Source organism: Rhinatrema bivittatum, chromosome 4 (genome assembly GCF_901001135.1).
Source record: "Rhinatrema bivittatum chromosome 4, aRhiBiv1.1, whole genome shotgun sequence".
Taxonomy (NCBI): Eukaryota; Metazoa; Chordata; class Amphibia; order Gymnophiona; family Rhinatrematidae; genus Rhinatrema; species Rhinatrema bivittatum.
The window spans coordinates 113,989,139-114,011,550 of NC_042618.1; the positions used below are offsets into that span (position 1 = coordinate 113,989,139).

Below are 22,412 nucleotides of genomic sequence, written 5' to 3' on the forward strand. Positions count from 1 at the left end.
AAATACAAACAACAAAGTGCGTGGTGACGTTTGTGAAAGTGTGTTTGGCAGATTCCTTTTGTACTATAGGCATTTTGCATGCAGGATCGTTTTGGCTCTTTTTGTGTTTTTTTGTAAAAAATAAGTGGCACATCTAGGCCAGCATCAAAATAAGTGAGAAAGAAACACCAATCAAAGTCTGTACTTTCCAGAGACAAATCAAAGTAACTCCTGAGGCTGACACTATCCCGGAAAAGAAGTCAACATGTATGTACGGGTCCCTTTAACTATCTTAACGCTTGCCTTTGGCTCAGTGTGAATGCTGTCACGCAGACTGGCAGGCTGGTGCTTGCCCTCCCCTCTCAGAGGCAGAGGCTCACAGTTCCAACAGCACAAGCATTTGGAAAAATCCTGCATGAAAGATATTTTGTCAAGAACTGGGAGATGCCAAAAGCCCCATTCTAATGAAGCTGTCTGGAATACTTCATAGAGAGAACTCTGGCAACAGTTCAACATCTCAATAGCCTGTTCCTTCACAGAGTTTCCATTCCAGGTAGCCAATGGGCCGATATGACATCACAAACAATATTCTTCTTTCTCTAATGAATGTGGGAGTCCCCTTAGTCAAATAACTTGGCACATAAATCCAGTATTACAACAATTCTAATCCACTTCTGGTCTACCAGTCACTTTACAGTATAATGGCTGAATGGCTAAAGTACGTTGCAGCAGAGAGAGAGTAGTAGAGGCATTTTCAGAATAAAAGCACAGTTGTTTGCATCCATCAGAGAAATTTTAGGTCTGAAACAGTGAGGGGAGGAGAAGCAGTTCCTCCTTTTTGTATAAACAACCAGAATATGTACAATTCATATAATTGCTTATATTTCTTGTCTGGACACCAGTGATTTCTTACATCAGATCTGAGTAACTGACCTAATAAGACAGATACAATTTATGCTGATCTGCTCTCCTTACTGGGATCCAGCAAATTTAGCATCGTCATAAAAGTACAGTTGCTTAAAAATTCCAATTTTCTGCAGGCAACCAACAGACACCATCAACAACTCGTTGTTACTGTATACCTAGTTGCCAGAAATTCAGAACATTAAGAGGGTCATTTTCAGCTGGTATAAAATCTGCAGACTTTATACTAATTTTCAACACGAAAGTGCATAAGTCCTGCATGTATTTACACATTCTAATGTGGGTGGGTTGATTCCTAGGTAGAATTTAAGTACATATATTTTTTAATTAAATAGCATGCATGTGTAAGCTCCCTTCCAGGTATATCAGTTAGCTGGGGACACACTCGATACCAGGGCTTAGTCCCAACTACAAAACCCTGGCATGGATCCTCCAACAGGACTCATGGCATTTTAATGATGTAGCACCAAGGAGATACTTGACAAAAGTCTTTACTAACATGGTACAAATAAGAAAATGACAATTTCTATAGTTTATTAGTAGTGAAAATCCTATCATAGGTATTGAGATTTTACAAATTGGTTGCTAATCCTTGCTGATGCACATTCTTAGAATCCTCTCACTCCTTTCCCCAAGCTTTAAGGCTCCCTTGGACAGATGTTGGGCTCCCTAACTCCAAAGGATTCTTTTGGTTGCCTAAATATCCAATGTTTGAATCTTTCTTCTGCATACCTCTCTCCTTCTCTCCTCTGGACTCCTTTATCAGAGCACTGGGTGGACAGCTCCCTCATTTTCTCCCTTTTTCTTTCCACACTAATAGTTACTTCTGGACAGCCACTAACATTCACTTCTTACTTCATCTGGAAGATCTTTGTTCAGAGACAGAACTCAGATCAGGGTCTCCCATAGAAAGACAAACCCAGGAAGAGAGAATTACTCCCTCAGAGCAGAGATACTCTCTACCCCACTGACAGATTCCTCAGAAACAGCAAATATAGTAAAGTAATATGTACCAGCACAGGGAACTGTCTGTGTGGCCTTCTGTGACAAAGAGCACCAGAGAAACCCTCAGAATACTTAAAAGGACCAGTCCCTGCTGTCTGGGACCAGTCCACCTTAGAACAAGGCATTCTGGGTATAGGGCGGCTCCCCTGAGGAAAACTATGGCTTAGTCTCAGGGGAGAGCAGAGAGAGGTCCTCGAAGAAAAGGATTAGGTAGTTCCTACAAAGATAATTAACGTATTGCTGTATGTTAGAGAAGTAGTGCTCAGCTAAGTAGCTCTGTTATTCATTTAACTGTAAATAATAAACGAGCCGATACAGTAAAAGTCACGGGCACAGGCCACTCTCCTGAGCGCGCGATTCACTAAATTAATTTATTTAAATTAGGGCCCGCGGCAAAAAGAGGCGCTAGGGACACTAGCGCGTCCCTAGCGTCTCTTTTTAGACAGGAGCGGCGGCTGTCAGCGGGTTTGACAGCCGACGCTCAATTTTGCCGGCGTCGGTTCTCGAGCCCGCTGACAGCCATGGGCTCGGAAACCAGACACCGGCAAAATTGAGCGTCCAGTTTTCAACCCGTGAGCCGATTTCAAATTTTTTTTTTTTTTAACTTTTTGTAACTTTCGGGACCTCCGACTTAATATCACCATGATATTAAGTCAGAGAGTGCACTTTCCCGGTGCCCGGAGAAATTAACGCCTACCTTTGGGTAGGCGCTAATTTCTTAAAGTAAAATGTGCGGCTTGGCTGCACATTTTACTTACTGAATTGCGCGGGAATACCTAATAGGGCCATCGACATGCATTTGCATGTTGCGGGCGCTATTAGGTTTGGGGGGGTTGGACGCGCATTTTGGACGAGCTATTACCCCTTACTGAATAAAGGGTAAAGCTAGCGCGTCGAAAACGCGCGTCCAAATGCCGGCTAACAGTGCGCTCCATCGGGTGGCAGTAGTGCGCTCCATAGGGTGGCAGTAGTGGGACTTTCTATGCTAAGCACCTGCACAGGCAGAACCCAAACCTCAAACCTCAAACAAAAAAAGAGAGATTGGAAAAAAAGAAGTTTGTTGAAATTATCTGCACAGGCAGAGACTGTGCTTCAAAGTAGAAAGAAAAAGAGAACTTTTTTTTTTTTTGTTTGAGAAGGTGCTTTTGCTGTAAGCAGGGCACAGGGCAAAATTTGGGCAAATGGGCACAGTAGAGAAAAAAAGAGAGAAAAGAAAAATCCTGGGCCTTGCTGCAGGGGCAGTTTAAAATTTAATTTACAACAGACCAAGAAGACTAGCTTCACCTGGAGCAAGGGAATTAAACAGTAAATTAGCACTGAACAAGCAGGAGTTTATTTTGTGGGGGAAAGAAATAAAAGAAGAGGAGACTCTTTCTCCTATACACTTGAACAAATGGGCTTCTTCCTTTGTCCTGGTTTAAAAGAAAGGAAAGACTGAGTAGGATGGGGCCCTCTGAAACCAAAGCAACTGAGTCTGTATTAGAATTTAAAATGGAGGACTGGATTCAAATCCTCCAGGAGGGACCAAGGCAATCCAGTGGGAGCATTGAGAGGAGAGTATCATATTGAAGGTGGCTGAAGAGGATCAGTGAGTATTGCTTTGGGAAATCTTAGAACAAGTTTACTTAGAAAAAAAATCTTAGAAAAAGTTTTGGGGAGAAGTAAACTATTGGAGTATATTCTTTAGTGTGTGTGTGTGTGTGTGCATTTGTTATAAAAGGCAAGCCAAATGGTAGGAAATAGCTTAGAGTTTGTGTGTTTGTTATAAAAAGCCATCCAAAAGGAGAAATTCAGCTTAGGCTCAAAAGAGAGCAGAGAGAGGACCTGGGAGAAGAGGAAAAGGTAGGTCCTACAAAGATAATTGACCTATTGCTGTATGTTAGAGAAGTAGTGCTGAGGTAAGCAGTTTCTGTTATTCATTTGACTGTAAACAATCAAGTTTGTACAAAATCAGCTGAATTCCAGATTGAAAGCTGTCTTCCAGTCAGCACAGACCACTCATGCTGGGCCACACCCTCTATACTCATTATATGAGTTGGAATACTGGGAAATGAAGTTGAGCGTTCCCCCTTCCCCAACTCCAGACTCCTTCAGAGAGATGAGAATCTAGACTCCTTGGACTCCTTTCTCTTTTTTTCTCCAACCTTTCTTACCCGAATATTCTTGGACTACTCTGACCAAACCTTGGACTGCACCATTGTGGCCAGCCCTAGAGGGGAGTGCCATAGGAAATGGCTCAATCCATTCTCTACTCTGACGATCTCAACATGTCTACCACTGGGAAGAGCATAGATCTTAGTGAAGAAAACATAGGTCCTTTTACACATATAAATACAATCCCTGCCCAATCTCTGCCCACCAGAATGCCTCACCAATATGCAGGGAAAAATACAAGTGTACAAGGTGTTCGGGTGTATTTTTCCCCACATATGAGGAAGGTAATTATAGAAGAGGGCATTTATGCAGGAAAAGTACTGCTTTACACACATAGATCCCTTTTCAAATCACCCTCTACTTGTACTCCTTCATACGTTGCTTTTTGTACAGATTTAAAATACAGCTATTTTTTTTTTATATTAAAAACTATATGCCAACTGAAAAAAGGCTTTCTACAAATCAAACCTTCAAACGTGCAGCCAATATATTTTGGGATCCAGCTTAATGCCATCATTTTTTTAAATCTCATGAAAGTATTTGTACCTTTTTCATTTTAAAAGCTAAACATGACAATTTTTATTGCCTTAAAATCATATCTTTGTTTGGAATGAAGAGATATATTTCTCTTTAGGAAGGAATTCATTTTGTAGTACAACCTCCATGCAGGGGTACATAAAATAAAAACCAGGTATTAAAGGGTTAGGATCCTGTGCACTAGTGAATGGATTCTTAAGAATGGTCAAGCAGATGGTGTAGTGAACTGGGATCTTTTCCCCTCTGTGGAAGAACAAACAACCACCTCACTTTGCTTCTTCAGGCTCTTCCAAAAACAAACTAAGCCTTAAGCCTAAGAGCAGAGTTTTAGGTTTACTTCCTCCATGGAAAAATGTGTTTTTTCCACTGGCTTCTTCACCAGAGAGTACACCAAAAAATAGGCAAAAAGAACCAGTACTGACCAACAGCTGCACCATAGATCTGAAAAGAAATCCTCAAAAGAATCACTAAAAGAATCAACATGCCCTTCAGGCACATCTCGCCTTTTATACCCCTAGATTTCCTCCTGTGACATCACCAACACTTAAAGGCACATTCCCCTAATTTCACCAGCTACCACTGAAACACTTACAAACTATTCCTATATATAGATAGAGGTTGTATGACATTCAAATAGAGATTAAAGAAAAACATATGGACCGGAATTGGGACCTGGGCCACAGGAGTGTTTTGTTTTATTTTTTTACAGAATACAGAACTGGAAAAACAGAACATAAAGAAAAATAGTTTTAATATCCTTCTAAACAAATAAACATTTCTGACTCAGTGATAACAGCTCAACCCATCTTTTTAAATTTTAGTTTGATGAATGGGTATCTTTCAAATAAAAATTTTTATTGCCTTAGATTTTTCAAATCTAAAGTTTATTTTGGCCAGTCATGCAGAAAGAAAAACCAATAAAATATTTGGTAGAAGTAATGTAAGGATCCATTGCCGAGTTCTCCTCCAGCCTGCAAGTGTTGCGGTGAGCCATTTGAACTATCTGTCTAGTCCTCCCAGCTCTGTGCTTTTCACTTCCCCCCAGCAGCCATCTTGTTTCCTGTATAGGCCTGTCCTATTACTAAGGCAGTCTCAGCAGTCAGCAGTCAGTTGCCTTCCAGTCCTCATACTCTGTCTGTGCTTCTGTTTCCAAGAAGACTGGAATTTCATCAGCTTCTACATTCAAGGCCAGATTTTAATATCTACGCACGGGCGTAGATTTGTGCACTTTCTATTTCTCCAGGTTCGCACTGCATGCAGAGTGGCTTTTTTTGTTTTCCAGGTAGAGAGTCCATCAAGCTAGGTTGAGAGAACCTTGCACAAATATCATCTTGGAGTGAGTTTCCTCACTCCGAAGGTCATCAAATATTCACAAGAGAAGACTGTTTTGTTCGTACGTCTCACGTTGAATGTCAAAGTGGCCCCTAACCCCCTACACTAATACCTAAACCTCACCTCGCGTTACTAGGTGGGCCTCCCATAGGGATACAACTACCTATCTAAGGAGAGGACATTATGGCTTCTCTCTCTCTCTCTCTCTCTCATGGCTAGGCTGGTGCTCCAGGAGCTTCAAACCTACTAAAACGGGCCTTTCAGGAGACATCACAAAATGCGCTAACACCTTGCCACCCCGTAACGCTACTGAAAAAGGTGTAGTTAAAATTGGCATTAAGTATGTGCGATAGCACTTCACAGACTGGCAAACCCAGCCCATAACTCCTCCTCTTTTTCGGATTTGTATCGCACTATATGATATGATGCTATCGCATGCATTAACGGAGCTTTTCGCATGCGATTAGCCCTTAATGCATGCAAAAATGACTTACCGCATTTTGATAAATGACCCCCTAAGTTTGTATATGAAAAAATGGAGGGTAAAGTGACTTGCCCAAGGTCACAAGGAGCAACAGTGGGGCTCAGTTATTATCTGGATAATGCTAAAAATTGGAGATATTCAGCTAACATTTGCAACTAATTAAACCCTATAACACCTCTGACTTATCCAAATATTTTTTTTTCAAACATTTTTGTATTCTGCCTTTTTCCAAAAATGGCCTCATATTATAATAAACGTATAGGTATACCATCAATAACATTAGTTGAATGGTGAGGTGCGGTCATCATTGAATCAAATGTCCCAACAAAGTAGTCATTTGTACTTCTTTAACAAGTAGTCTGAGAAAAGACCTGGATGAATAGCAATCCCTTTGCTTTTTTTTATAGAAAGTGAGGTAATACGACTCAAGGCTAATGAGTAGTGGTAACTCATTCCAGATTTTGATTGCATTAGCAGTTGAAAGCCCGAAATCTTGTGCAGGCCAGTTGTGCAGATGTCATTTTATCCAGCTAAGGCCTTTGCTGAATTTAACTGGATAAGTTGGAGGCGTTGAGAGCGGCGGGAAATTTAAAAAATGAGATTTGTCTGGCTAAGTCGCAATTTCAGTGTATCAAAAAAATCACCACAAATTACAGCGATCCTCAATAATTGAACGAAAATCAAGAGCAAGCTCTATCGCTGGTGAAATATGATAATTTGAAGTGTCAATTCTATATATCTTTTATGGGTATTATAGGAAATTTTCAAGCACCTACACTGAATGGAACTGATGATTTTCTATTAAACTCATCACTGAATTCAAAAACAAAGTTGCAATTTAGCCTGACAAAGCCCTCTGAATATGAACTTCCTACTTTTAGTCACTTAGACCTGGATTTATCAAAATGTGGTAAGTACTGCATGTTTTATGCTAATATAGCATTTATCACAATTTGCACTAATTACAAAAGAGAGAGAGAGAGAGAGAGAGAGAGAGAGAGAGAGCGAGGAGAGGAGAGAGTAGAGAGAGAGAGAGAGAGAGAGAGAGAGAGAGAGAGAGAGAGAGAGAGAGACTGGCCATAATGTCATGGCCCATAGGTAGGTATTTGTATCCCTATGGTAGGCCCACCTAGTAACTCGAGGTGGGGATTAGGTAAGAGTGTAGGGGGTTAGGGGCCACTTTGACATTCTACATGACACCTGCGAACAGAACAGTGGTCTCTTGTGATGATTTGATAGCCTTCGGAGTGAGGAAACTCACTCCAAGATGAGATTTGGGCAAGGTTCTCTCAACCTAGCTTAATGTTACCCAGGTAGAGAGTCCATCAAGCTAGGTTGAGAGAACCTTGCCCAAATCTCATCTTGGAGTGAGTTTCCTCACTCCAAAGGTCATCAAATCTTCATGAGACCACTGTTCTGTTCATAGGTGTCATGTACAATGTCAAAGTGGCCCCTAACCCCCTACACTCTTACCTAATCCCCACCTCGAGTTACTAGGTGGGCCTACCATAGGGATACAAATACCTACCTATGGGCCATGACATCATGGTCAGTCAGTCAGTCTCTCTCTCTCTCTCTCTCCTTCCTTCAATTCACCTGAAATAGGCCTTACAGGAGGCATTGCAAAGGGCAATGAAACCTTATCACACAGCCTAACACAATTCAAAGAGGTGTACTTAAAATCAGCATTACAGCTGTGCAATAGCTCTTCACAGACAGGCTAACATATTATTTATTTATTTATTTTTATTTTTTCTATACCGATGTTCCTGTATACAATACATATCGCACCGGTTTACATGGAACTGAACTGTCACCTCAGGGGCGGAATACATTATAACATTATAACATGTTGACATAGAACTTAAGGGAGAACGTTAATGAACAAGGTATACTGAGGCAGGGTGAAAAAACTATGTACATTCTGGGTTTGAGAAGGTGATACTGGGTACACCGTCATACAGAGAATATAAAGTAAATATAAATTTACAATATTAAGCATGAATACTAGTGGAGGGCTTCAGTTTGGATGCACCATATCCGGTATGCTACATAATAAAGCTCATCTTGACCTATTGTCGAACAGGAGCCCTTTCTGGTCTCTGAAGAGGATGCTCCATCTCCCATGTGTCCCAGTCACTTGACCAGGTTGTGGATATGGTGAAGAATTTCTTTATTTCTCTGACTCAAGAGATGGAAGGAACTTTTCAGCCACTCTTTTCCACTTTTGCTATGGTGATCCCTCAGACTGGAGTCCCAGATTTGCCTTATGGTGTGAATACTTCATCAGAATCTTTGCTACAAGCTCTTCATCATCCTGCTCAATTGCAGTGGAGTCAAGTCATTCAGATGTGACAGACCAGGGTGCATCTCCTCTGGGGCAGTCATGAGAACCCTCTGTGTTGCCTTCTTTGTTACTTGGTCCTGGATTAGTGAGCTCTTGCTGTTAGGTTCAGAAGAAGATTCTACAGGTATTCCTTCTGACCCACTGCTGGATCCTCCTGATCATACTCCCCTCTGGAAGACCTTACTGTGATTCAAAAATTGTAGAGAAAATGGGAAAGACACTGGGCATCTGTTTTCACAAGGATAAAGACCCTTGATTGGAACTCTTTGGTCTTCTTCAAATACCGGACACACCATCAGAGCCTGTGGCTCTTCCAACCCATGACATTTTGAACCTGTTGCAGATGAGAATGTGGGAGATGCCTTTTTCTGGCATTCCTACGGCCAGGAAACTAGACCTCAAATACAGACAGAAATCACTGTGCTTTGGAGTAATCCATCTTCCTCACCAATCTATAGTTGTCAAATCTGCACTGAAAAAGTGAAAAAGACAACCATTCATTTCAGTTCACCTCTAGGCAAAAACCATAAGCTACTAGATAATTTTTAAAAGAAAGTATTTCAGAACTTCATGCTTACTGCTCATACGTCTAATCACCATTTTTATATGGTGCAGTATCTCCATGATGCATTCAAAAATTAGCCTTTTCTATAGTCTGTTAGTGATGACATTTATTACCCCCAGCAGCTGTTTGATGTGGAAGAATGCATAAGACACCTTTTACGTACTGACTATGAATCCTTTGATTCTGTATTGCTTTCTGCACAGCATGGCTTAGAGCCAGTAGCATCCATGAAGATGGGCATGACAAGTTAGTGGACTTCCTTTGTCTGTGGGACAAACTGTTTTGGTGAAAAGCTTGGAGAAATGGTTGCTTAAATAAAAGAAAATAATGTGCTCGTTCAATCCCTTTCAACAGCCCCTGAGCAGCCTTCATTGTCAAAACACTCCTTCTCTTACAAGAGACCATACTTTCAGTGGCACCATTCTGTCCTTTTCAATAGTACCATCTCCCACCCCTTCCAGCTCAATGACAGCAACCACTTCTGTCCAGACTTTACCAGAGGGAGCATCATCAACCCAAGACAACACAACAGGCTCACCCTAAGCCTAGGTCCAGTTTTTGATCTCTCTGAACACTCAACAGTCCTCCATCCTCATGGGGGCAGAGTCCAGGCCTTCTTGAATTCATGGCACCAGATAATCAAGGAGCATTGGGTACTCAAGATCATGGAGTCTGGAAATCATTTGCAATTTTCCCAGCTGCTATCTCTTCCACATTGCTTGTCTCTCACCTGATGCAACTTCGTCTGGCAGTGCAGTTGCTCTTTGAACAACTGGTGATTGACTCAGTCATGGCATCCCAACATGGACCCAGCTTCTACTCCCAATATTTCCTCATGCCCAAGAAATCAGGAGGATTGAGGCCCTTTCTGAATTTGAGACTCCTGAACAAACATCTACACTGAGAGAAATTCAAAATGAATTCACTCAGCTTAATCCTCCCCTATAACCAGAAGGGAGAATGGATGTGCAGTCTTGATCTGAATGATATATAGGAAAATTGGTTCTTACCTGCTAATTTTTGTTCCTGGAATACCACAGATCAGTCCAGACAAGTGGGTTTATGCATCCCTACCAGCAGATGGAGGCAGAGAACAAAACTTTGAGGCACTGTTACTTAACCGAGAGTGCCACCTGCAGTCCCTCAGTATTGACCTGTACCCAAGCCAATTTGGAAAAACTCCAAAACACCAGAATCTACTCCCCTAAAAAACCTAAGTAATAAGTTAGAATTCCCAATGAAGCTGACCCTTGAACTATGTTATTATTGAACTATGTTATTACATGCAAAAATGCCTTATCACATTTTGATAAATGACCCCCTTTAAATTTAAGTGGCTAGTAGCATTGACCCCCTAAATATAAGTGCCCAGCCATGGTCAATTTACAGAAGGGCAGATTTAGGAATCTAACTTCTAAAGATAGACACCTAAATGCTTCGAAAATTAATCCCTTAGTATATTTGAGGAATTATTTAGAAACATGTGGTACTGGTTATTTTGTCACAAGACATTTCACTGTTAATCCTGTTGTATTCAATGGGTTGTCTTGGATATAAGAAGAGATTTTTCAATATATCACATAATTAAAGCAAATGATACCTTTCTGACAAGTTAAAGTTATAGAGGCACTAACTGCCAAAGTGAGTTTGAGGCACAATATATTATATTGCAAGAGTTTGAGCAAGCTGTTGTGAAGCAAAGTATAATGTTTACATTCTACATCCTTTATTATCATCTCAGCCTTGCTATTTTAACACGTTTCTTCCTGCTTAACGTAATGACATTACTGCTACCCCCAGCCAGCAAGTTAGCAGTCTATAATCACTGCCTCTGCTTGTCTGCGACAGCCATTATATTCTGCAATAAGTTCTACCACTGCAGTGGGAAACCCTGGGCCTAAAGGGACACATACATCTTTGCATTTAGGGTACCCATGATGCACAATCATGAGATATTTGCATAGTCTGGTAATTCTGGAAAACAGACCTGTGTGCGGTCCTTGAGGACTGGAATTGCCTTCCACTCTGGTCCTCAGAATTCTGTGGTCACAATGTTTTAAAATCTGTAGCAAATCTTCTGCATGTCTGCAGGTGTAGAATATATCCTTAGATTACCATTTACAGAATGAAAAATGCACATGGAAAGAAAATGCTTGTTGTTTACACACTATATGTCAAAACCACAGTTATTACCTCTAACTGCAGGTAATCTAACCATTGGATCTAACTGGATTTTCTTTAAGTATTATCCTTGCTTTGGATGGGGGAGCTTGTATGAAATACTATTATGATGCAGTGCCTTAAGAGTAGCAAAATGTCTTGGCTTGTCCAAGTGCATTCAGTGTTAAAAGTGAGGTACTAAGGGCAGTACAGTCAACTCAAGAGTGCAGTCAGGAGAGAAGAGTTCTAAGAGTAGGGATAATAATAATTTAAAAAGTGGTAAACATATTTAGAAATCACCTGGAAATGGGAGCAATGAGAAAGGTGATCTCATTTGCCGAGGACACAAAATTACTTAAAGTTGTTAAATTACAAGAGGATTGTGAGAAACTGCAAGTGGACCTTATGGCAAATGAAATTTAATGTGGACAAGTGCAAAGTGATGGACTTAGAGAAGACTAAGTTAAATTATAGTTATGGAATGCAAGGTTCCACATCAGGAGTCACCATTCTAGAAAAGGATCTAGGAGTCATCGTTGATAACACTTTGAAATCTTCTGCTCAGTGTGCAGCAGCAGCCAAGAAAGCAAATAGAATGCTAGGGAAGATTAGGAAAGCAATGGAGAATAAAACAGAGAATATCATAATGCCTCTGTATCGCTCCATGGTGTGACCTCATTTTGAGTACTGTGTTCAGTTCTGGTCACCACATCTCAAAAAAGATGTAGCAGAATTAGAACAGGTACAGAGAAGGGTAACCAAAATGACAAAGGGGATGGAATGACTCTCCTATGAGGAAAGGCTAAAGAGGTTAGCACTCTTCAGCTTGGAGAAGAGATGGCTGAGGGAATATATGAGAGAGGTCTATAAAATAATGAGTGGAGTGGAACGAGTAAACTTTAATCAGTTGTTTACTCTTTCAAAAACTACAAAGACTAGGGACACACAATGAAGTTACTAAGTTGTACATTTAAATCTAATTAGAGAAAATATTTTTTTACTCAATGCATAATTAAGCTCTGGACTTCATTGCTAGAGGATGTAGTGAAAGCTATTAGTGTAGCTGCATTTAAAAAAGGTTTGGACATGTACCTGGAGGAAAAGTCCACAAAGCATTATTAAGGTGGAGTTGCAGAAATACACTTCTTATCCCTGGGATAAGCAGCATGGTATCTGTCTACCCCTTGGGATCCTGCCATTGTTGGATTGGCCATTGTTGGAAACAGGATGCTAGGCTTGATGGACTTTTGGTCTGGCCCAGTATGACAAACTTATGTTCTAAAATATATTGGTAGCATATTCAAACGGTCCACATTGGGACAAAGACCGCACCTACTTCTTACCTGTGGGGTTTGCATCAATTCTCAAAGCAAAAGTGTATGCACATCTTCGCTTTGAATCTTGCTGTGAGAATAAACAACATGTGGTCACTTACTCCTGCTTTTTCTGCAAATACAATTCTGCTGGAAAAGTAAACAAGGAGACTTGAAAGTGCAATCCACACGTGTACTTTTCCTCTTCCTTCCCATATGGCTAAAAGTATGTGCCTTGTAGACGAATGTGCACATCCTTAGCCACGTTGAGAGAGGGCAATTTCCAGACAGCTGATGAATTCGTGTAAAATGTTTTTCTGTCCAAGTAAAGTGATTTGAAAATTGTCCTCACCATGACAAAAAAGCAGCAGAATCTACTAACGATGCAAAAACCTAGCAGGAGTCAATATATAGGACAACTGGTATTTCACTGCTGCTTTAAGCTGGAGTCAAGAATATGATTTTCAAAGTCTCAATCTCTCTCTTACCCTGCCTTAGTAACTTAGCCATCATAGACTGTAAGCTCCATGGAGAAGGCACTCCCCCTTATATGTGGTCGTAGAGCTTTGTGTATGCCTTGTAGCATTATATACATAAAAATAATAATATCTCAAATCGCTAATTGGGTACACTGGCAGCAGTGCCTGATTGCTGGCCAGAGGCCTTATGAGCTGGAAAGACAAACTTGGTTTCTCTATGCAGGACATGCACGCCTGCTGCTGGAGCAGGAATTAGCCCTTTGGAATAAATGGGTATTTAAAGCTAAACCAATGTATAGCCAGGCCTGGGAACAGTTCGGTTGTTATTGACTTCTTGACCTTCAGCGTGCTGAGCAGGAGGGTGCCGTCATGTCCATGGTTCCAGGTCCGAAATGTCTCATTTTCAGCTTTGGTTTCATGTAAAGCTCTTCGGACAAAAGCAGTTTAGCTACCATGATTTTGCTGCAGTTATCATTCATGGCACCCTTTGGCATTCGGCGTAGACTTTACTTTCAGTGATCTAACTTATTTATTTATTTATTTAGAGTTTTTCTATACCGGCATTCGAGATTAGAAACCACATCATGCCGGTTTACATACAACAAGGGATGAGAACAAAAAACGGAACATAAACAAGTGCAAAGAGATCAAAAGTTACATTACAACAAGGGTCTTAAAACTGGGAAGAGAGTTAGAATAAGAAAGCCGAGCAGTTAGGATTAAATTATTTACATTATATTGTGAAGTCTCTTATACAAGTTGCTATCTCTTATAAAATTGCTATCAATTATAGAATTGCTATCATTTAATTCGGATCTGGGAAGGCTTCATTTCTTTCTTGTTCCAGAGCTCTTCTCTTATGCCACATGTGCACAATGCCCCAAACTAGCTGCCAATAACACGGCACTTGTTCCTGCTCTCAGTAAACACGTCTGTTTCTGATCAGTGTGTTTGCAGAAAAGTAAGACTCATATCCTCTCTTCCTGAAAGCCCATGTTTATTTACTTACAGGATTCATTCAATGGTGCTTTTTTTCCCAGGACTGCGGGAGATTTCATTATCTTTATTTCCCAGGATGTTTGGGGAGGGGGGGGGGGGGGAGAGAAGAGAATATTGTATGGCAAAAACCCAAAGGAACAAAACCTTTTTCAGAAGCAATAAAAGAAATAAAATCTATGTGCCAGCTTTCTGCATCTGTCTGCACTATCACTGGAAACTCCTTGCTAGGTACCCCCAGTGGCACAGCAAGGGGGCTCCGCTGCCCACAGGCAAATACATTTGTGTTGCTTGCCCCATGCCCCCCCCCCCCCCACCCCTTCCCACCACCACAAGCTTGTAGAAATGGCTTAAGGTCACAGAAACAGCAGACGTTTCAAATAACACCCTCTTCTCATCTTCTACCTGCGTTTAGCTAAAAGAAAATACAAAACGAGGTCTCTGGGAGCTCCCTACAGCCCAGCGCCAGGAAGATTTGGACCCCCCGCCCCCCCCAATGTTCTGCCAGTATCCAATACGATAGACAGGGAGAGGCTTTTGCGACCATCAAACTGCCCTGGGTCCCCAAAAATGACCACTTGCATTTTGCTGTAGCCCACATATAAGATGCCTCTTTAGGATAACTAGGGAAAAAGATTTGCCTTTTGAGTTTCTACATTGCTAAGCCTAGTGGTCTACCTAAGGGGCATTTGGTGATAGCACTGCCGACCCCTCCCTGTAAAATGCCCTACCATCACTTGTTAGCTATGTGCCTGCTTGCAAGCCTTTGCTCCTCCCAGTGTTCAGGTTTGGGCTGCCCCAGGCACCCCCTGCTTGGCTGTCCTGCCCTGCCTGGTTTTGATGGTGTCCTTCTCTCAGTCGGAGCAGTTCTCAGCTGCTATAAAAAGATGGCTGGCAGCAGCAGGAGAGCCTTTAATGAAGAGGCATCACCCCCTCAGCCACTACTGTCTGGTTATGAACTACTGGAATTATCTACTGGGGTGAAAGCAGATATAACTGAATCTTGGTCTTGGAAGTTTCTGGTAATAGTAGAAATTTACTATAATCCCATCACTTCATACACCTATTAACTACCAGCTACCCAGATGCGAGGAGCAGTCACTAAGCAGCACAAAGGTTTTTTTGTTTTCATTGACACATCGTTAGTTTAGTCTTAAACTTCACTCTGTATTCTGTCCTTAAACCTACATATGCAAAGGGAAAAAAAACCAGTTTGTCGTAGCTCTCAGGACAGTAAACTGCATGTGTCTCTGTAGCCTGGCTAGGTCCTCTGTCTTGTGGTAAGCATTTCATGATTTTCTCTTGTTTCAGACACAAACATCAGGGGAAATTCATACTCACTTGATACTGAAAATTCTCATTCCCAGGGTTTTCCCTTAATAAATGAAAGCACCTTACCTTAGCCATATGTGCAAGAGGGTGGGTGCAGCAGGAATACCCACTAAGTCCAATATCCAGTATCCTCCCGCTCTCAGGGTTTCTAACACTGACTTCTCAGTTTCTATTTGTTTTCAAATCCCACTTCACCGAACAAAAGGGTTGGGTTTCATTTAACCCTCTCAGCTCCAAAGTTTCTTTTGCTTGTCAAAGTTGGCTCCTGAACCGAGGCATAGGAAAGGGAGGGATAACCAAGCTTGGAATAAATTCCTTTTTTTTTTTCCCTTGCAGGCCTTACTGCTGGGGTGGAGCTCATTAATCAGCTGGGGGTTTTTGTTTTTTGGGGTTTTTTTGGGACAGCAGAACATCAGATAGGAGAGAATCAGACAGGAAGAGATATATGGTAAATGTGTGAAGGAAGAAAAGTACATGTACCATGTATGTAGGCACAGCAAACGGAGAGCCTGCCTTGTGATTTATACAAGAGAGGGTTAGTGTGTGGGTGTAAAGTCAGAGCACTTGCTAGCGTACTTCAGAGAAAAGGCGTTCATTAATTCTTCCTTTATGTTCCAGTCTAATTCTAAAATCAATACAAAACTGCAGTCAGATTTAGGTGACACGTGCAAGATGATTTTTTTAGTGGGCAGCAAAAAAGGTTAACTTCAAATGCTTAAAAGGAGAACCTGAGATCCAAACCTGAGATCCAAACGCTGTCCCTGAACAAGTCTATGACTTTTCTTCTCCTGCCACCAGCCTCAGCAGCAGACGTCCGGGGAGGGGATAGTAGTGGCCACCACAGACCTTTATTGTGTGATAAATATCATATGTAGCCCCCTTCCAGGTACAACTTTAAGCTAGGTTCTGTACTAGGACTTAGTCTCAACTCATCCTTCAAAACCTTGGGGTGGATCTTTTGACCAGGAGGAGGACAGAAAAGCATTCAGGGCCCACAGCCTTTCAAAAGTATAGCACCAAGGAGACACTTGACAGTAGATACTGGTGTTCCAAAAATAAAAATGTTTACTAAAATATTTCATATCAGAAAATGGCACTTGGTACAGTCTTTAAGTATTGAAAAGCTAAACACAGGAACTGAGATTTTACAGGAGGTTGCAGTTCCTTGCTGGTATGCTCTTCTAGGATCCCCTCACTCCTCCTCCTGGAGTTTAAAGTTCCCTTGGACAGATGCCGGGCTTCCTGACACCCAAAACCCTTTTTAGGTACCTGGATATCCAATGTTTGAATCTTTCTTCTGCACACCTCTCTTCTTCCCTTCTTTGGATTCCTTGATCAGAGCACCAGATGGACAGCTTCCTCCTTTTCTTATTTTTCTTTCCACACTGATGATTATCTTTGAACAGGCAAGTGACCCTTACTTCTTGCTCCTCCTGTGAAGATCTTTGTTCACATTCAGAACTCAGGTAAGGGTCTTTTTCCCCCATAGAAAGACAAACCCAAGGTGAGAGGTTTACTCCCTCCAAGAGGGAAGACAAACCCAGGGTGAGAGGTTTACTCCCTCCAAGCAGGGATACTCTCCCATCCCATTCCTGGATCCCTCAGAAACAGATCTCTGCAGTAAAGTATCAGAAGCCAACCCTAACACCCACTCAGGGTAACCCTGTGGTCACTCGGAGGGTCCTTCCAAGCACTGCCTAGGTCCATCTGTACCTGTGCATGTGCTTCTACACTGGCAACCTTCCACCCTCCACCTGGGTTCCTGCTTGCCTCTGGGCAAGTTCCCTGCCCACAAGCTATCTCCTGGCAGTTTTTAGGGACACTGAGACCCCTCACAACCAAGGATCACACAATACCTAGAAATACACCTTCAGACCAAATATATACAATTCCAGGATCGATAGTCAGTCTAAGACAGGCAAAGCTAACAAACTAATAAGTTTATTAAGAAAAAGTTGGAACAGTGAACAGATAAAAGATTTAAACTGCAAACAGAAACAGCTAAAACAACAAGGATTATGCAGCAAATGTTAACTGAACACCTTTACTACTTAATAGTGCCTGGGGAGCTCAGGAAAAGGCTGTCTATAGGAGCTGAACAGGGCCTGAGCACACAAATCTGCTCCCTCTGTACTCCTAGTCAAGACTGGAGAGTTCCAGAACCTCAGAATGAATTCTTTGTGTAGCAAGCTACTATAAATGAGGTTCCTTCCCCCATGAGCTTATCAAGTGTTGGAGCCTTACAAAGTAGACTGAGCTGCATCTGGATCTGAGTGATATGTTTTGGATCTGCCCAAAAGAGTTTTTCAACCCTGTAGAGACTGCAAGCCACCACAGCCAAGGTGAATGAATGTAAAAATATATCGAAACCCCTATGTGCTCTCCTGTGAATGACAAATATTCTGCAAGAACCAGCATCCAGTACACACAGTGTTAACAAGTTGAGAAAAAGGCTGTACTGTTTAGTCTGCCCAAAGAACAGCACTTCATAGCCAGGAAAGGAAAAAGCCAAAGGAATGCTAGTAGACCATTTAAGGAGGAAAAGGCACAAATTGGCTTGCTGTGCCTGTGTGTAAAAGGCAGGGATAGCTAGGCATTAGAGCCAGGAGCCAGGAAGAAAAAAGTGTATCTGGCTGCTCTGCAATCAGTTCCTCTTCCAAAGAACTAATTATCAAGAGGGAGAGATAGAAGTTTATACACTGAGGAAACAGAGAAACAGACAATTGTTCTTGCTTCATAGCCGAGCTACATGGAAAATCCCAACAAGGGCCAGAGGAATCAGGTACTGAGAGACTAAGAGAGCTGAGAGACTTCCTTTCCAGATATATCTAGGCCCAGTAGCTCTTTGCTGGATCACCTTCCTAAGAAATTGAGTTAAGTAATCTAAACTTTGCACAGAGAGTATCTTAGCAGAGGAGGGAGAAGGTTTATTTTCTTGCCTTTTGTCACAAATTCAGTATATTAACTGCTTCAGCCTTTTAGCCAAAGTCAAGCATAAACCCTTGCCACAGCCATATGAGATAGGGCAGGGAAAGAGAAGGTGATGCACCATGGTCTTTTTATAAGAGACTGAAACCAGGCCCACTTTCTGTTTAGTATCGGGCGGATTATTTGGGGAAGCTCTCCAAGAGAAAGAGCCCTTCCACATACTGCCGTGCTCATCTATTTGGTTTGTCATCTAGCCAGCTTCACCATCAAGAGGGACTTCTTCATTTTCTTAATTGGTTTTTTTTCCATACAATTTTGTGTTTGGGATAGGGGGCACCCTTTACAAATTGGTGACATTGGGATAGATCTGTTCCCCATCCCCCTTTTTAAGTACTCAGGGGTAAAAATAATTTTTGAAAGCTGTGCACTTCGCTGCTTTCCTCCCAACCTTTCTCTAATAGCATTCCTTATTTTTTGTTTTGTGTTGTTTTTTTTTTACTATCCATATGAGTATGCTTGTTGCCCTGGCTAACAGGCCATACCCAGTGTTATTTTTGCATTGCTTGATTTAAAGTAGAAAACTGCAAGTTTTTATTATACTTCACTGTTGTACTTTCCCCATTTAATGTTCTGGATGGATTTACTCTCTACTTACACAATACTAGTAAAAGGATTAATTACTGTTTATTCTGGTGTGATGAATGTATCTGGTCTGTGGTGCCACAAGTGAGAGGTTGTATGGGAAAGGCACAGAATTGTGGTATTGGGGGGACTGGGACCCAATCTCATCCCCCGCTCAAAGTTAAATCATATTAGTAAATATAATTTCTCATGTTTTACACCCTACCCCAAGTAGAGGGGTAATTTTAGTCTGGACCAAGGAGCTCCAATTCTGTATCTGGGGCCAATCAGGGCAAACTGTATTAACAGTTAGCCTTCTGGCCAATGGCACTGCAAGGTGTTTCAGTGTTACATGCACTCAGGGCTGCTGGGATGTGTGTATGCTGATCAAGCCACCTTCAGTCAAGTCAGCATTCAAAGTCCTTGTTGGAACTACAGTGCAGAAGTCACTACCATCTGCAGGCCAACCCACAGGAAATGAGCTCTATGGGAAAAAGTGACACAGTGCAGAAATATAAACTACAAAGTATGCAAAACCCTTGCTTCACCCACAAGCACCAAAGGGAACTGTTTGTGTGGCTTTCTATATCCACTCAAGACTCTTAAGACACTGGAGACAGAAAGTAGGTTTCCCCCCTTCTCCAAACTCCTGTAGAGAGATGAGAGACTAGACTTCTCACTCTGTTTGAAATCCTTTGACCAGAATATTCTCAGGATTCTCTGACTAACACCCTAGATTGCACCATTGTGGTCAGTCTTAGTGGGGAATGCCATAGCAAACAGTCAATTCACCTCACCAGCAATCTCAATATCTCCTCTGTTGGGAGGAACACAATTCTTAGTGATGAGACTGTATGCCCCTTTACACTCTCCCCCCATTTAAAGCAAAAAATTGGGAATTTTTACAAATTTTTGACACATTATACATTATATCGATATACATGTGAGATAAAACCTTTTTGGTATAGGTGCCATTTTATGTTAAATGGATGCCATTTTACATCCTTTCACCAAGGGGCACTGTTTCCTTAATGGTGTCTGTATCCAGCACAGAACATGGAAGCAATAAATAATTTCCTACATTACACATTATATAATCACACTATACATACATAACAGAGTTCATTTAAAGCATCATTTCAATAACATAAGGCATTTTCATTTCATTTCATGTCATATTCTACTGGGTGGAAGGAATAGACAGAAATGACTTCACAGACAACACCAGAAAAAAAAACAACCCAGGAGTCCTGATCATCACCACTCCAAAGACTTCGCAAATAAGAACATAAGAACATGACATACTAGGTCAGACTAAGGGTCCATCAAGCCTAGCATCCTGTTTCCAACAATGGCCAATCCAGGCCATAACAACTTGGCAAGTACCCAAAACTAAGTCTATCCCATGCTACTGATGATAGTAATAGCAGTGGCTATTTTCTAAGTCAACTTAATTAATAGCAAGTAATGGTCTTCTCCTCCAAGAACTTATCCAATCCTTTTTTAAACTCAGTTACACTAACTGCACTAACCACATCCCCTGGCAACAAATTCCAGAGTTTAATTGTGCATTGAGTGAAAAAGAACTTTCTCTGATTAATTTTAAGTGTGCCACATGCTAACTTCATGGAGAGCCCTCTAGTCCTTCTATTATCCGAAAGCGTAAATAACCGATTCACATTTACCCATTCTAGACCTCTCATGATTTTAAACACCTTTATCATATCCCCCCTCAGCCTTCTCTTCTCCAAGCTGAACAGTCCTAACCTCTTTAGTCTTTCCTCATAGGGGAGCTGTTCCATCCCCTTTATCATTTTGGTCGCCCTTCTCTGTAATTTCTCCATCACAACTATATCTTTTTTGAGATGCGGCGACCAGAATATTACACAGCATTCAAGGTGTGGTCTCACCATGGAGCAATACAGAGGCATTATGACATTTTCCGTTTTATTCACCATTCCCTTTCTAATAATTCCCTACATTCTGTTTGCTTTTTTGACTGCCGCAGCACACTGAACCGACGATTTCAATATGACGCCTAGATCTCTTTTTTTGGGTGACAAAAGATCAACTGGCGGATATAAGAGTGTTGCAGCTGAGGGCCCATCTAAGGTTGGTGAACCCCCACAGAGGTGGCCCAGGACTTCAGGAAAAGACAAGACAAAGCTGGGGAATCTTCTGCCTATACCAGCCACCTCCCCCACAAGTTGAGCCCTTGGGTTCTAGTGGCTGGCAGGACTTAGGCTGTGGCTGAAGTAGAGGTACAGGCAATGCAGGACTGGAGACTGAGGCAAGGCAGAGCGAGGCTGGAGTCAGAGGCACGTATGGAACTGGAGCAGACTGGAACAGTGTGCAGATAAGCATGGAACTGGAACAGATAGGACAGGACTAGAAGAAAAGGGAACAAGGAACACAATAGCTCGAAGGTAACAGGCTAGATAGACAGTCTGAAAAGGCCACAAGGCAAGACTAAGCAGAAGGCCTGAAGAGGCCACAAGGCAAGGATAGACAGAACCAGAAGGCCTGGAGGCCACTGAGTAATCCATGGATGAAAGGGCCAAGCAGGGTGCTGAGTAAACTCAATGACAAGGCATTAGACTATGCAAGAGGCAGGGTTAAGTAGGCTGCTGAGTCATGGGATTATGAAGACTAGGACTGGAGTGAGAGTAGATGTAGCTCCATGGGAACTGCTGATGGTTGGGATGTTGCAAAACAGGCAGGATCCTAACAGTACTCCCCCTCTTAAACCTACCTCCCCCCAGATCCCACCAGGAACGAGAATCTTGGGTATCGGGTGTATAGCCAGGGTGAAACTTACCCCAGGAGTCATTGAAAGTCCACAGGGAATATCTAGAGCTAGATTGTCTGAAACTGGGTTATTCAGGAGCACAGTTAATGATTTAAAGTCTCTCAAAATAAAGGCTGTGAAAGTGACTGGTTGGGGCTCTTCCCGGCTGGCATAACTGCCTTGAGCTCCTCCCGGAGCGACATGGCCAGACTAGACCCCTCCCAGAGTGGCATGGGTGGAACTACTATGGTAGAACTCACTTCCTGGACCAGATTGTTCAGAATAGGATCTGGACATTATTAAAGACTGGAGCATGGTTAGAGTTCTCTTCAGAGAGTAAAGGCAGACTGACTATTGAATGCCAGATCCTTCTCAGGCAAATAGTTCTTTGCAGGAGAATGAAACAGAAGATCTGGGATGGAGTGGATTTGGTTTGGGGATAAAGTCTTTTTGAAAAGTAGGCTCTGG

At 41.9% G+C, this 22,412-nt stretch overlaps 1 protein-coding gene across 2 annotated transcripts in view; it reads right to left on the reverse strand.

The window, feature by feature from the left end:
- The window catches only part of PAPLN (papilin, proteoglycan like sulfated glycoprotein), a 178,001-nt gene extending 162,235 nt beyond the window's left edge, over positions 1–15,766 (reverse strand). For both annotated transcript variants that reach the window (XM_029598705.1, XM_029598704.1), the window contains exon 1: positions 15,674–15,766. In XM_029598705.1, the coding sequence (XP_029454565.1) occupies positions 15,674–15,682 (9 nt within the window). In that variant the 5' untranslated portion in view covers positions 15,683–15,766. The remainder of the gene's footprint in view (positions 1–15,673) is intronic.
- Between the last annotated feature and the right edge of the window lie 6,646 nt (positions 15,767–22,412).